The following is a 16,658-nucleotide window of genomic DNA, read 5'->3' as shown; positions in this document are numbered from 1 at the left end:
ATATTAAATTTAGTGGCGGATCCTTGATAAAGTAAAAAATCATAAATAGTTCCACTTGATCCACACATAACGTATATTTTTACTCCCCACGGGTTTGGCTTTCCTTTGCAGTACCGTTTTATATTTAATTTTCCTGTGAATGGAACAATTTGTTCGTCGATTGAAATATTACGCTCGACAATTTATTGCTTACATCTCTTTCTAACACAGTCATACATGAGTCTAACTTTTTTAAATCGATCGTTATTATCATTTGACAATGTTAAATTATCAACAACATAAAAATTTGTTCTTAGCGAGAAAAATCGATTAACTGTCATATATTGGCTAAAATTAGATAAACCTAAAGTAGTGTCCCAGTACATTCGTACCCTAGGGTATTTTAAGCAACCCATACGAATATGAAGAGCAATAAATGTTTTGATTTCCCATATATCAGTAGGTTTATTCCATGATGATCCATTTTGAATTGCATAACTGTTGGTCATTTCTGCCATTTTTTCAATTTCTGCGTCATTGAAATAACGATTAAAATACACCAAAGGAGCTTGAATCTCATAATAATCGGATACGTCAGGTAAAATGTCATTTAAGATGGGTTTATTACTATTAGAAAAAGGCAATCTTTCCCATTTAATCTCATGTTTAGAAGATAATTGAATATTTACCAAATTATCATTCAGTGATTCAGTATTGATTATTGCTGGCATATAATCATTGTACTCGTCCAGAAAATTTGCTGCGTCATCTGTATTCAAATAATCGTAGTCCAAATCATTATTAACATTTTGTTTTTCTAAATCGGCCATGAGATCTTTAAATTCTTCGATCGGAAAATGTCCTATAATAGTAGGAAAGAATGTTATAAAAATATATTTTAGTATTATGCCTATAGTACTTATCCATTACCTTCATTTCGATTACTGCTTAACTCATAGTCATCTTCGTCAGAATCAAAGTATGGACAATCGGAATTATTTCCATCAAGTAGTTCACTAATTTCAAAATCTTTTAGATTTGACATGTTCACAATAATTTATTAATTATATTATACGTTCAGTACAAATAATAATATTCGACGAAAGAATAATCGCATAATAGTTCACAACAATTTATTTATATTATACGTTACGTTCAATACAAATAATAATATTCGTCAAACGCATAATCGTATAATACTGATAATGATTAGTTATATAATCAGGTTTACACATCTATATTTAGTCTTATAATTTATTGTTTATAATAATAATTGTATAACAATATAGTACTTCTGGGTCTTTCAAGGCCCAAAACATTTTTAGGCGATATCAGAACAATCTAGTGATCAAATTGAACAAACAATATAAATATTTAATCATTAAATACGTTAAAAAATGGCTGTATTTTTTTTCAGTACATGCCATCTATCAGTGAACTATAAAATGTTGTCAAATATGACTAAGCCAAGAAATTTACTGTGGATTATTTATAATGGTTTTTAATTGATTATAATGTGTTTTAAACAATATCTATTATTATCAAAATACTTTTTATTGATAATACAAACCTTCCATACTATGATGACTTAAACTATTATCCCTTATCATACTTTAGAGGAAAATTATGACGTATTATAGGGAATGGGTCTTGAAAGACCCATCAGTACTGAAAGGGTTAACTACTTTTTTTTGTATTTTTGTATTATCTTAGGTTTATCTCAGGGTATTAGAGTAATAATAGTACAGTTTTTTATGCTTGGACAATATTTTTGATTGTTTAGCATTTATATCCAAATTAAATATATTGTTTAAGCGTTAGGCCCTCCTGGTCCTGGCTGGCACATGAAAAGCTAATATTTAGCATTTTAGCCAATCCAAAGACTCTTGTGGCCTGGCCTGCGATCCGCTGCCTTCTCCCTTCCAACCTCCAGAGGTACTTATGCTGCTAAGCATAAATGCATAAATTCGTAATACACTAATAATAAAAATATTGGTATTACTGCAAAGTACCAATACGTATTACGTGTGGCCGACTGCCGTAGTGCTGTTGGGAACAATTTTAAATTAGATAGGTACTAAACTACTAAAATAACTAATAAGTAATAAGTTAAATATTAATGCCGTTGGCCCATTATTTGGGTTATTCCGTTCTTCGCTAATCGCAATCGTTATTGCCAACTTTGTCATTTATCGTCGTTTTTACGGTTTACGCTCAAGGCTGAACCACTGAACGTCATTATGACCATAGAGCATAGAATATTCTATGTTATGACCACGATTATAGATAAGATGGTTACTCAACGAGCTATGATAAGGTGAACCTCGTAATTTCTTTTAATCATAGAACTGAAGTATAGCGGCCCAAGTGGTGAATTTAAGCAACTATCGTATTTCGTGATAATTCCGCGGGGCACGGAATGTAATAAAATAAGCGATGTTCGTGTTATTCGTAATACACTAATACCTTTACAATTTAATAATACACCAATACCTAGTATAAGTACAAATTTAATTAAATAATTACAATATATATACAATTATGTAGCTACTAATTTGGACAATTTCTTTCTAGTTTTATTTTGTTTTTTAGACATCTGATTTTTGATGTATGTAAATTATCTCATTCTCATAATAATAAATGTACTGCATATATCGGTAAGGATTTCTGTTTCATGAGTAGTACACGGGAAATTAATGTAAGAATTGGTGGATAAAAAATGTTCAAATGTGTTTTCAAACACATGAATGGAGTCTGCGTGTTTTTTGAAATATTCTTCTAATTTTCTCAGCATCAAGAATAGGTTTTGATTCGGATGAGTTAAATAACCTCTAGACTTTAAATTTACTAAATCAGCTTCTGCTGAAGTACTGCCACCAGTGGCGCCGAGTACGCACTTAAGGTGGTGCATTTGAACCACCTAAAATTATGGGTGGGTGGGTGGGTGGGTGGGTTGTGTGGGTCTTGGGTAGGTAAGTAAAAATATTGAACCAAGATAGTTAATTCTTTTACTATACTAAGTATAAAGTATTTAAGTAGGTACTAGGCACTTAACTACTTAAGCGTTAAGCAGTTACCAGTTACAACATATTACCTGTTTACCTGTAACCTAGGTAGGTATAAGGTATTGCATTATTATATTATTATTATAACACTTACGTTAGCGTATGGATAGTTATGGATAAAATATTAAAGTATGTGGCCAAAATATTGACTCATGATTCATGGACTCTATTAGTCTATATAGTCTGATAATTCAATACTGAATACTTCATAGTTTGATTGAACATTATGTAGGTATTGTGGGATTATTTATTGACTATCGTTGGTCAAAAATCGAAATCGGGCAAAAATCTTAAATTATCTTTAAATCCAATAACACCGTCCAGTCGCACCACCATGTTATTAGCACGTAGGTATACACTATAGTACTATACAGTATACCGTATAAATGTATAATATGGCGTATACAATATTATTGTATATGACATGAGACGACGACGACGCAATAATATAAAAATGACAAGATATTTTTAGACTGCGATAAAACTGATAAATGCATACCTAATAATAATATTATTATTGTGGTTATTCCGTATTCGTATCAATATGCGGGCTACGGCTTACGACCTACGACTAATCATAAATCGAAAATTTATACCAACACGGATTACAGTGTATATTGAACATTGTTATTTGTTCATATTTTGTGCAGTTGCCAGTTGGTAATTACTGATGTCCTTATTAGTTATTTTTATTTGTGTACTGTGAAATGTGAAGTGTTGTACCTATTTACAAATTAATGATACATTTTTTCCTACTTGAATTTAAAAGTTTGATTTTATTTATACATTTTTGAATATTGCTCTACCTTAGTAGCGACTACCTTCTATATAGATACTACATTACAATATTTTATATTCATAATTTACTTTTATAACTTCTTGTTTATATAAAAAACTTAATATGTCGGAAAAGTGTATGTGCGTTTGTGGAAAAAAACGAGAGCAGCTAAATATCACTAACTGGAAAAGACATTTAGACAACTGTAAAGTACGAAAAACCAAAATTTCTTCTCGTTCAATATCTTCATTTTTTCCTACACCGATTACAGTTCAAGTGAATACAGGAACAAATTATTCTTATTCTATTGGTAAGTACCTACTAAGTTTAACTTGGATACATAGTTTTTGAATTTAAACCAATTTATAATATAAATCTATAATATAAAATAACTCAAATTCTTTAAAAGAAACTGGTAGATACAAAAAATTATTCAATACTGTTTCCTTAATCCTTAATATATTTATACAAACAAATAACAATAATTAAAAATTAAATAAGTAATACAAGATTTTTTTAAAAATAATAAGTTTATTTTGTTTAAATATGTTATATTATTACCAGGTGATCCAAGTTCCAGTGTAAATTGTGATGAGCCAGTTGAACAGATAATGTCTGACTCGAGCTCTTTAAAAGAAAATGGTAGGTACAAACATGTATATTTAATACTGTTTCTTTGATAAATACAAACGAATAACAATTATTGAAAATTAAATAAGTAATACTAGATTTTTTTAAAAATAATAAGTTTATTTTGTTTAAATGTATTATAGTATTCACTGATGGTCCAAGTTCCAGTGTTAATTGTAATGAGTCAGTAGAACAGATTATGTCTAAGTCGAGTTCTTTAAAAGAAACTGGTAGGTACAAACATTTATTCAATACTGTTTCCTTAATCCTTAATATATATAAACAAATAACAATTATTGAAAATGAAAAAAGTAACTAGATTTTTTAAAAAATAATAAGTTTATTTTGTTTAAATGTATTATAGTATTCACTGATGATCCAAGTTCCAGTGTTAATTGTAATGAGCCAGTAGAACAGATTATATCCAACTCCAGTTGTTTAAATGAAACTGGTAGGTACAAATATTTAAATTAATACTGTTTCTTTGATAAATACAAACGAATAACAATTATAGAAAATTAAATAAGTAATACTAGATTTTTTTAAAAATAATAAGTTTATTTTGTTTAAATGTATTATAGTATTCACTGATGGTCCAAGTTCCAGTGTTAATTGTAATGAGTCAGTAGAACAGATTATGTCTAAGTCGAGTTGTTTAAATGAAACTGGTAGGTACAAACAATTATTCAATACTGTTTCTTTGATAAATACAAACGAATAACAATTATAGAAAATTAAATAAGTAATACTAGATTTTTTAAAAAATAATAAGTTTATTTTGTTTATATGTATTATAGTATTCACTGATGATCCAAGTTCCAGTGTTAATTGTAATGAGCCAGTAGAACAGATTATGTCTAAGTCGAGTTGTTTAAATGAAACTGGTAGGTACAAATGTTTATATTAATATTATTTTAATTGTAACAAAACAACTTTAAATATCTATTTTTTTAATGTATTACCCTATTACAGAACGGCCAAACATTTTATCATATGATCCAAAGTTGTTTACTTTGGTAAAGAATTTATCAATTGAAGAAAAAATGTCTTTAATTCGCAAACCATTTCAGCCTGAGAAGCATGAACTTCCTGGTGGAAATTTTCCTCAAGAGCATGGACATCGTTTTAATAGTAACCAGTATTATAAATCTTTGCCAAATGGTAGTCGCCTTTGGAGAGATTGGTTGAGCTATTCTCTGAGTAGTAAACGATTTTATTGTTTACACTGCATGTTCTTTGGGAAAAATGCTCAAAAATCTTGGACCTTTGATGGATTTCATGCGTGGCAACGTCTTACGGATATAAGTGTACATGAAAAAACAGAAGTTCATATCAATGCTTCAATTGTTGTGAAAATGAAATGTTCATCAATGGCTGTTCTTCCACAAATGTATGCAAGTAAAAGAAATCAAGTAGCAGAAAATCGTGAAATAGTTCATATTTTAATTGATATAACACTGTTTCTTGGACAACATTCTTTACCATTTCGGGGTCATCGAGAAGGGTGGTCTGAGCAAATAAAAGGCAATTTTAAAGACTTGGTAAAACTTTTATGTAAATTTTCTCCTAGCTTGGCTGTTTATATGGACCGTCTTCAAATACATGGAAGAAATCAAATTAACTTCATCTCATGGCAGAGACAAAATCAATTGATAAATTCTGTTTCAAAATGTATAAAAAAGTCTATAAAAAAAGAGTTAGATCTTAACAATTTTTTTAGTGTTTCAATTGATACCACGTTTGACAGCTCTAGAAGAGAACAACTGGCATTTATAATTCGTTATGTTTGTATAGTTGAACATTCTCCAGTTATACGAGAACGTTTATTAGGACTTAAAGAAACATCTACTACCACCGGTCAAAAATTATTTTCCGTATTCCAAGATATATGCAAAGAAAATGATTTGGATTGGAAATTGCTGCTTGTTGGTCAATCATATGATGGAGCCAGCAATATGCGGGGTGAATATGAAGGACTACAAGCTTTAATCAGAGAAATAAACCCAGCAGCGATTTATACATGGTGCTATGCACATAGACTTAGTTTGGTTGTTGTTCAAATGTCAAGCTGTTCAGCTAATGCAGTTGATACATTTGGGAATCTGGAGCAGTTGTATGCACTGATTTCAACAAGTAAAAAGCGGGTAGCGATATATGAAAATATGCAAAAAGAAAAAAATCCTAAAGCAAGAGTGCATAGACTTAAAAGAGTAGAAACCACTCGTTGGATGTCATACTCATCAGCACTGAATACAGTATTATTAACATACGACATAGTTATTAATACATTAGAACAGATCAAAATAACTGAAAATGCAGACTTCAAAGCCAGATCTAAAGCTACGGGTTTAATAGATTTTTTTTTATCAGAAAGATTTGTTTTGACAGCAATCTGTTATAAAAATCTATTCAATATTTTAGACCCAGTAACAAAAATTTTTCAAAGTCAAGATATTGATTTGCTAGGTGCAGTAAATAGTCTTCAAGCAGTCTCGAGCAGCATCAAACGCTTGAGATCTGATGATGCATATAACGACTTGTGCAATGAAGCAACACAATTTATGAATACATCGGAATTTACATTTACTTCATTACCAATACAGCGTAGTAGAAAGAAAAAGTTATTGTCTGGTGAAACAACTGAAGACCATACATTTATTGATCCTAAATTCCACTATAAAGTTAAAACATACTTAATTGCAATAGATTCAGCAATTACTTGTATTGAAGAACGCTTTCATTCAAAATCTCAAGAATTATTGAAAGATATTTCTTTATTTTCTGTTTCAGTTCTGAAAAAAACAAAATCTGACCCTAACACATTACCAGATGATGCATTTAATAAATTTTGTAATTTGTACAGCAAATTTATTAATCATACCGAGTTAAAAAAAGAATACTTAGAATTTTCAAAATTATTTTCTTATTTTGAATCTGCTATGATAGGTTCTCAATGTTTACATCCTAGTTCTGCAACTAGTGATAATAAAGAAAGTTCTTCAGATTTAGAAGGCAGCGATGAAGAAGAAGAAAAAGAAGATACCGTTGGTCTAAAAAAAAACAGTAGCCAAAATTTGGGAACACTTCTTCACGTATTTAAGGTTGTTACTAATTTATTTATTTACATTCCCTATTTAGACCTAAATATTTTTGCTGGATAAGAGCAAAAAATAAATTATATAATATAGTAACTCTAAATTATTGTAATTTATAGGTATGTCATACTTCCGGATTACAGAGCATTTTCCCGACCTTATACATGGCTCTTCAAATCGCATGTACACTACCAGTGTCTAGCACAACACCAGAGCGGACGTTCTCTAAATTAAAAATCGTTAAAAACCGATTGAGGACAACAATTAGTCAGGACCGCTTGGAGCAGTTAATGATTATTTCTTGCGAATCTGATATTGATATAGATCATAATCAAGTTGTAGATGAGTTTGCCAGTACTACATCTGTATTATCAAAACATCTAACCTAATGTTTGGTATTATGGTACCTACCGGTATATTTTTTATTTTTTATTTTATGAATAAAAATCTCTAAATGTTTTCATATTTATGTACCTATTAAGGTTTATACTTATATAATAAATAATAGATTGATAAGAATTAAGAGGTAAAATATATTTATCATCCTATAAATGTATGCTAATAATATGGTATCAAAATGTTTGTAAATACTAAACAGTAAGGTTTATTGAATTAGATAAATTCATTTAATTTCATAAATACAGTTGTTTGATAAGTAAAGTGTATGTGATTCGCGAGCGAAGCGAGCGGTTTTGTGTGGTTTAGTTTTGTGGGTGGGTGGGTGGTCTTTGGGGAGAGTTGAACCACCTTTTTTTAATGAACTCGGCGCCACTGACTGCCACCAAAATTTTTCAAACCATTTATACGAATATTACATTTAGTTTATATGTGTGTGAAGTTGGGGTAACAAAGCCAGGGGACTATTTCTAGTGATAAGAAACCTTGTGTGTTGTGTTGCATGTCATTTAATTTCAGGGTTGACGTACTATTGCAGCGAAACCGTAAAGTAGATGTCGCCCTATGTTACACAATAATTTTTCAAAATTGATTCAAAAGTATATAAATAAACTCTGTTGACGTCAAATAATAATGGAAAGTTAGGTTATAAATTCAAAATACCACGATAATATATTGTCATAATAATAATATAATGACAAATAAATAATAACCAAAAGTTAGGTTATAAATTCAAAATCCAATATACGTTGTTCAGTTTTCAGTTTATAATTTACATTAGCTAATAATTAATAAGAGTTTAAAGATGTCATTTGGCTTGAAGTATTTAAAATATCACATTTTACGGAAACAAAGAAACAGGTATGTACCTGTCTACTATACTTATGGTGACCTGATGTACTTATTTTATAAGAACAGTACTTCTTTTTGAAGACATGTCCTATTGTCCTTAATAAATTGCTGACGTACACCAAAAAGTACTTATTTTAAATGATGTAAAACTTGCAAATGGAAATTAGAAATAGAAACACATGGTTCTTAAAAATATTGATATTGATATTTGTTCCTTTTATAAGTTAGGTGTTAATTATATTAAATTGTATTTTTTATTTAGTAGGTAAGTCAAATGTTTGGGTAGATAGATTATATTATGTAAAAAAGTTTTTGAATGTTTTCTTTATTAAATGTTAATTAATTTTTAAATTGTTTTGTTACAAAAGTGAAGTCATATAATTAAAGTCGAATAATAAATATGTATCTACATTTTTTTAACCAATAGTAAGATTACAAATTTATGATAGTTATGTCAGTTATGTTTCAAAATGAATAAAGGCTGTTTAATTTGTATTGTATTTTATATTTATATATAACATAATAATATGTTATACTGTAAAACCTACAGGCTGTGTACTTTTTTTTTTTTGAAATATCTGGTCACCACAACTGTACTGTATAGTTTAGCTTGAAATGTAAGTGTTTTGTTATGAAAATAATAATATGTCATATTCTGTTTGCCCACCCACACAGTCGTGAGTAGTTGTAGGCACTTATACTATATTAAATTATGATGTTTCTATGGTGTGTTTACATTACAGTTTATAGAATATTATCCAAAGTATTGTGTAAGTTATAATGAACATTAAAAAAAAAAAATAATAATAATAACAAAAAAGTAATAAAATAAAATAAAATAATAATATAATTATTATAATAAAATAGTGAAGTGACCGCGAATGTGTTAATATATATATATATATATTTGTAATAAATATAAAAATGTAATTTGTTGTGGTGTTGTAAAGTGTTTGAATGTCATTTTTTTTATAAACTATTATCTTTATATAATTATGTGTGTATCAGTAAGGATAATCTTTATTTATTTTTTTATTTTAAGTCGAAATATACAATCTACATCGCAAATCATAATAAGTATATATGATAAAAGACAAATAGAGCAGTATACACAAAAAAGAAAATAAGAGTGAGTAAAGAAGCCACCCAATGATGACACTTTTAATTTGATTTTATAGTTATGAAAGTACCTATTTAGTTATGCAGGCTTTTTTTTCTCTCTCTCTTCTTTTAGATTAAAATTTGTAAAAGGTCTCTGCAGTCTGCACCATTCTATGTTTTAAGCGTCTAGGAGGACTGCCAGGGATCTTGAGGGAGTAAGTATAATATATCAAGAAGTTTTTTGCATACAATATTATCATCATTGTCAATTGTACAGTTATATTTCATCAAATAATTTCTAATAAGGTTTACTTATTAAATGATTATTTGATGCTGTAATTGTACTGTAAAATATGATAAGTAACGATAAAAACATATTTTTATAGCTTATAGAAATGTATATTTTGTAATTGAGTTTCAGCGAGATTAGCGGATTTCAATGCATATGCTGTTACAAAATGAATCTTATAACAAAAATAAATCATTTATCCATTCCAGCCCTGCCATCTACATTTAGTGTTGAAGCGTTATTATCTATGACAAGAAATCATTGTTGAATCTGTTATTAAACACAATACTGTTGTATCCTTTTCACATTTTAGATTTAATATATAAGATTATAAAATTATGAATCAAATTTGTATTTTTCAAGGAAATCCATTTGTATGTGTTGTTACCCAAGGTTAATAAGATGTTATTATTAAAGCATATTAAGTACATATAATGGTAATTACTAGGGCTCGGATTTATATGTATTTATATAACCAAAGTACATATTTATACAATAAAAATATTTAGGTACATAAATATATGCTAAAGAATTCAAAATATGTATTATCTAAAAAGAAAAATTTATAATAATGATTAATATTATAATGAAACGTAATAAAAAAAAATGTTTATTTATCTAGTTATCTAATTAACTTGATTACAACTAATAATAACATGCATATTATTGAATATAATATACACATTTTTGAATTCAAAAGATCGTCGATATAATACATAGACATGATAACCTTTCAATCACTCTAAACTCTGAAGAAAAGATAAACAGTATAATTGTCCAAATGTGTAAGAAAAAATTGAACAATTGTGAAATATTCAAAAAACATTTCCTTATGACAAAACATGTGAAATCAAATGTTCATTTTATCAAAAATCTTGTGAAACGAATTTATCACTTGCCAAAATTAGTTTAACATGTCGCATAGAAAATATCTATTTAGATTTAAAATCTGAGCCTAATAATTAGTAATTACCTACTAATTCAACTACAATAACTTTTAAATCCAAATGTATTATGTAGTATGCTAGTGAGACCAGACAACTGTTGTAGACCGGAATTTAGTATGGAGGGAGGGGTTTCACACTAATTTAATTTTACATGATAAATATATAAATACATTTATATGTTTTAAAAAGTGTTACTCATCAGTACAGACATGGCTGTTTTTTTAAATAAATTTTGTAATTAACTTAGATTATGTTTGTTTTAAGATAGGAACTAATTATATTAGTAGCATAATTGATTTACACTTAATATATTTGACATTTGTGTCTGTTTGTAATAATTAATAATCATAACTTTATTTAATATTTGTACACTTAAATTATTTTAATTGTAATAACTATGTCTGCTATTGTCACAGTATTCACAAGTTCAAAGGCGAATAGAAATAAAAGCGTATAATTGTTGAATATAATATATTTTTGTAATTTTAAAAATTAAAACCTATATTTTTTAAACTTTTCATGTGTTGTGATTCTGCTTTTTCCGTGAACTATTTCCCAACAATAAGCATTGCCTTATTTACAGTAGCATCACACCGACTCTCATCGTAGTTAGTATTAGTGGTAGTTGTAGTTTTAGCTATAGTTTTAAATAATAATAAAAAAAAAGTAGTTTTAGTGTTCACTGTTGTTTTAACACGGGGTCCCCCCCCCAAAAAAAAAAAAAAAATAAATAAAAAGTTGTAGTTAAAAAAAAAAGTAGTTTTGTGGTAGTTGTAGTTGTAAGTAGTTTTAGTTTTAACGAGGTCCCCTCAAAAAAAAAATAAAAAATAGTAGTTGAAAAAAAAAAGTAGTTTTAGTGGTAGTTGTAGTTGTTAGTAGTTTTAGTTTTAACGAGGTCCCCTCAAAAAATAAAATAAAAAATAATTGTAGTTAAAAAAAAAAAGTAGTTTTAGTGGTGGTTTTAGTTTTAACGAGGTCCCCTCAAAAAAAAAAAAAATAGTTGTAGTTAAAAAAAAAAGTAGTTGTAGTAGTAGTTGTAGTTGTAAGTAGTTTTAGTTTTAATCTTAGTTGTCGAAGAGGTTCTTACTCAGACAGCAAAAAGTGTTGACGAATTGTTAATTCAGACACGAAATAGTCGAAGAGGTTTTACTCAGACATTAGTCGAAGAGGTTTTACTCAGACATTAGTCAAAGAGGTTTTACTCAGACATCAAAAAGTGTTGACGAATTGTTAATTCCAATACTAAATAGTCGAAGAGGTTTTACTCAGACACTAGTCGAAGAGGTTTTACTCAGACATCAAAAAGTGCCGACGAATTGTTAATTCCGACACAAAATAGTCAAAGAGGTCTTACTCAGAAAATAATTTTTAAGCTTTAAAATGAGTTTAAATAAAAAATTGGATGATGTAGCTCATTATATTAAGACTCAATATCCAAATTTAAATTTTGGGAATGTCTCAGTTTCTGACAGTTGTGTAACCAATATTTGCAGTATCATATTTAATACAGAAAATTATAAAGGTTTAAAAAAATCAATTGCAAATGCTATCAATAGAAACACTTCATCTCTTCGTAAACGTATTACAAATATGAACAACACTGATTTATGTAATGTGTCAGAAATGAATAGCACAATAATAAAATGTATTGAAAATTGTTATTATACTTCTACTGATTTCTTTAATTACAATAGCAAAATACTAAATGACATATGTAAACACATTAAAGTCACTACAAATCATGTTAACCGCATGAAAGTGTATAGAGAATGTAGGAAACACTTTAATGTGTCAGTGTGTGCTCCATCAGATGACACAGACAATATGAATTCAAATACTATTTATATTAATGAAAATTCTTTTATTAAAAATTGCACTTCATATTCTGAACACACAGAGCCTGAACTTGTACAAAAAGACCATGTTTCAATTGAATACACAAATGTCTCGCCTCAAAGTGATAATAGTTGGATGATAAGAAATCCACTAATACCTTGCAGTACACCAATTATACCAGAAAGCATTAGCGTTGAATCTGATTTTGTTACACCAAGTAAATCAGAAAGCATAAAAAATGTTGCACTTGTGGCCAGTCCCCTTAGAAATGCGTTTTTTAAGAAAACTCCTGTTAAGTCTGGTGTTGTGCTGCCTTTGGGAACAAAAAATTGTTTTCCAAAACAATACAACAGTGAAGAATGTCTGTTTTTTAAAGGAATTTTCAAATTTTCGTATGTAGAGTGGTCCCATATGTTGTATACACATGTTGACAGTAAGAAATATTTGGAAAAAACTAAATATCCTATTATGTTCAGAAAGCGCATAAGAACTGTGAACAATACATGCGTTGTTAATGCGAAAAGGGTGAAATATTATAAAAACCATTGCAATGTGTACATGTATTGTAGCCATGAGGGGTGTAAGACTTTTAGAATTAAAGTCCAGCCTGAAAACGGAATATTTGTGGCGAAAGTGTATAATTCTGATTTAAATTACCATCACAATCCAGAAGACAATGGTCTCACAAATCACGTAAAAGGATTTCAGCGAGACTTGAACAAAGAAGCGCTAAAAAAGACTAAAGCGTTTTCATTCAGGTCTGACGTTGTTGACATGGCATCACCCACTCAGTTGAAATGTGGTAATTTGCAAGGAATTAAATCAGATGACGTCTTCAGAAAAATCAGATCAGAGGCCCTAACTGCTGACGATTATGATAAAGACGATTTTCATGATATTTTATTGATGTGTAATGATAAAGAAAACAACTTTGTAAAACATGTTGGTATACCGTCTGTACACTGTTATAGTAATGAGCAGTTGGACATACTAAAAAATCTGATTAAAAAACAGAAACCAGTAACAGGGTATTTGGATGCAACTGGTACAGTAGTCAGGAAAATTGACAAGAACAGCAAAAGGGTTTTGTACTATGTTCTAGTTTTTAATGTCCCATTACCTAGAAACTCGAGTGTCATGTGTCCTGTTGTTGAAATGATTAGTTCATCCCACGACATAGTTGCAATTTCACAATGGTTGAACGCTTTTAAAGCATTCGTTTTGAAACACAAACTGACTTGGCCCGTATTCACAAACATAGTGACGGATTTCAGTTTTGCACAAATGAATGGCTTGTGTATAGGATGGTGTGGTTTTAATTCCATATTTGAATACCTTAACTGGTGTTACATGGTATTGGTTGAAAACAATGACCGGTCTAATGTCACAATCATAAGCATCTGTGTTAATCATTACACAAAAATCATTATAAACCATGTCTATACATATTTTCAATCTGCGACAAACGACAGTAAGACTATCGAAAAAATTAAAAGAAATAATCTTATTGATTGGATATGTTTACTGTTTAACGCAAAGAGTTTGGAAGATGTCGAAAATTGGTTCAAAATATTTTCAGTAATACTGTTGTCTCCACATAGTACAGTAAAAACCAAAAATGCAATTAGTACGATGAGAGACAAGTGTAATGTTAACCACCAATTGTCGAATGAATCGAACAATGAAGACAAACATATTTCAGAAGAAATCAATAAATTTCTATGTGAATCCGACACGAGTAATTCAATGATGTACTGTAGATTTCAGTCTAAAAATCTTAATAGTAATTTTTTATGAAGATGTATTTTTTTTTAATTATTTGAAATATTATTTTGTTTTTATTCACATCATATTGTTTTTTTCTTATTTTTTTCAGAGTTTAAAGTAGTTGGTAGCTGAAACAATTATACAATGAAGCAGATAATTTGAAGTTGTGAATTATTGCCTGTATTTGAATGAAACAAATACTTACATTATAAAATACGGCTGTCTCTAGGTATGTATTGCGATTCATGTATAGGATATTATTGACTAATCTATTGCTGTTTTTGTGTGTATCAAGTGTATTTATAATTTTTATGGTGTTTAGTTTGTAAATTGTAGCTGTGTAATATTTCTCTTTATATAAATACTCACCCAAGACCAAATCATTCAACACTTTTTTTAGCAAAGGTTTGTCTATAAAACTATATCTCAAAACACACATTACAATCCGCACATGATCAAAAATGTTTGATAACTATAAAAAAAAAAAATTAATGCCATTAATAAATTTCAAACAATTATATGTAATAAATTTTAAATATTTTTAGGGCATACTGTGAGTTTGGTCTCTATAGTCATTAAACAAGCCAAAACCAAAAGATTATTCATTTGGATGTTGGTTGGTGAGTATAATTGCATCACAGACTTATCATCAATTAATATATTGTGAAACATGATTGTAGATGAATGGATTCTATTTATTTTAAAATTCATATTTTACATTATTTATTTTAATTAATTAAGTGATGTTGGAATAAATGTTTACCGTTTTGTTTCATATGCCATATCAATGATTTTGTACTGCCACCATGAATCCAATTCATCCACAAATTGTGTAAAAAATTTGTCTAATGCATAAATGTTATTATGATTGACAAATTCTAAGAAATTTATAATTGTCCTGCTGTTCTTGTCAATTATACCATAAGCTATATCTTGGAATTTATTAAAATTGACCAAGACAATATATAATTTCATCAAATATATTTTTTGTTGAAATAGAGATTTTATTATATTTTTATCACATATTTGGACACTGAAAATTGAAATGTTAATGTTGTATTACTCATTACTAAGTTATGGTATACTAGTTTACTTACTCATCAACATTTTGCTGTAGGTTATTGAAGAGCATCACATCGGTTATTAAAAAGTCAAGGGACTGTATGTTGTGGATGAATTGAAGGCTGTTGTTGATTTCAAAATCTTTTGGAGACGGAATATTTGGCATGTTTTTAAAAAATTGACTAGGCATTGTATATTTATAATTATATTCTAACTATATTAATTTTTTGCTTTGATTGAACTAAATAATTTGAAAAATGTTGTATTGTATGACTTTTTAAAATTTCAATGGTCTTTTTCCTATAAGAAGCTATTTTTTTTCCCCTAATTTTTTGCTGAACGTTTCAGATACATAATTTGTAGAAATATTATTTACTGCAGCCGAAGTTGCCTTTACAATGTCGTTTTCAAGGTTTTTTGTTTGTATATACTCCACAACTTTATTAATATCTGTATATCTCGATAGAACCTGTAATTAGTTAATGTATAAGTTTTGTGTTATTGTATTATTGTTTAAGTGTGTTTTGTGTGATTTTATAATTGTATAAGTATCTTTTGTGTGATTGTATTATTGTATAAGTGTGTTTTGTGTGATTTTATTATTGTATAAGTGTGTTTTGTGTGATTGTATTATTAGCCTAAGTGTTTATTGCACAACACTGCGGCCAAGCCACATAAATATTTTATAATGTAAAAATTATTACATACGTTAATTTGAGAATTTAGCATGAATTGTATTGCACCCAAGTTAATAATCAAAAATTCATTGAAATCCTCTAAATTAATACGTGCCCCATAGCTGCATATATAATTCATCAAGCAAACACTTGTTGTTGCCCCTCCTATAGTGAATTTTTGAAC

At 28.6% G+C, this 16,658-nt stretch overlaps 1 protein-coding gene and 1 long non-coding RNA gene across 4 annotated transcripts; both read left to right on the top strand.

The window, feature by feature from the left end:
- Positions 1-2,946: 2,946 nt before the first annotated feature.
- Positions 2,947-8,186, top strand: LOC149060186 (zinc finger MYM-type protein 1-like). Of its 3 annotated transcripts, XM_089216329.1 has the most exons (8): positions 2,947-4,132; positions 4,387-4,464; positions 4,596-4,682; positions 4,817-4,903; positions 5,034-5,120; positions 5,250-5,336; positions 5,425-7,553; positions 7,667-8,186. In XM_089216329.1, exons 1-8 carry the CDS (start codon positions 3,946-3,948, stop codon positions 7,934-7,936), a joined length of 3,012 nt encoding a protein of 1,003 aa, XP_089072455.1. In that variant the 5' UTR covers positions 2,947-3,945; the 3' UTR covers positions 7,937-8,186. The 3 variants fall into 3 exon arrangements, with proteins under 3 accessions (XP_089072455.1, XP_089072456.1, XP_089072457.1); XM_089216330.1 differs by lacking the exon at positions 4,387-4,464; XM_089216331.1 differs by lacking the exon at positions 4,596-4,682.
- Positions 8,187-14,845: 6,659 nt separating this feature from the next.
- On the top strand, positions 14,846-15,980 carry LOC149060185 (uncharacterized). The gene is made up of 3 exons (XR_016189984.1): positions 14,846-14,964; positions 15,281-15,355; positions 15,853-15,980. It is a non-coding gene; the product is annotated as an uncharacterized LOC149060185 (long non-coding RNA).
- Positions 15,981-16,658: the final 678 nt, after the last annotated feature.

The sequence above is a fragment of the Diuraphis noxia genome, unplaced genomic scaffold, assembly GCF_037042655.1.
Source record: "Diuraphis noxia isolate RWA-SAM2 unplaced genomic scaffold, SU_Dnox_SAM2 contig0001, whole genome shotgun sequence".
In the NCBI taxonomy this organism is placed as follows: Eukaryota; Metazoa; Arthropoda; class Insecta; order Hemiptera; family Aphididae; genus Diuraphis; species Diuraphis noxia.
The sequence above is the reverse complement of the archived record's forward strand: the minus strand, read 5'-3'. Positions and strand labels throughout refer to the sequence as shown.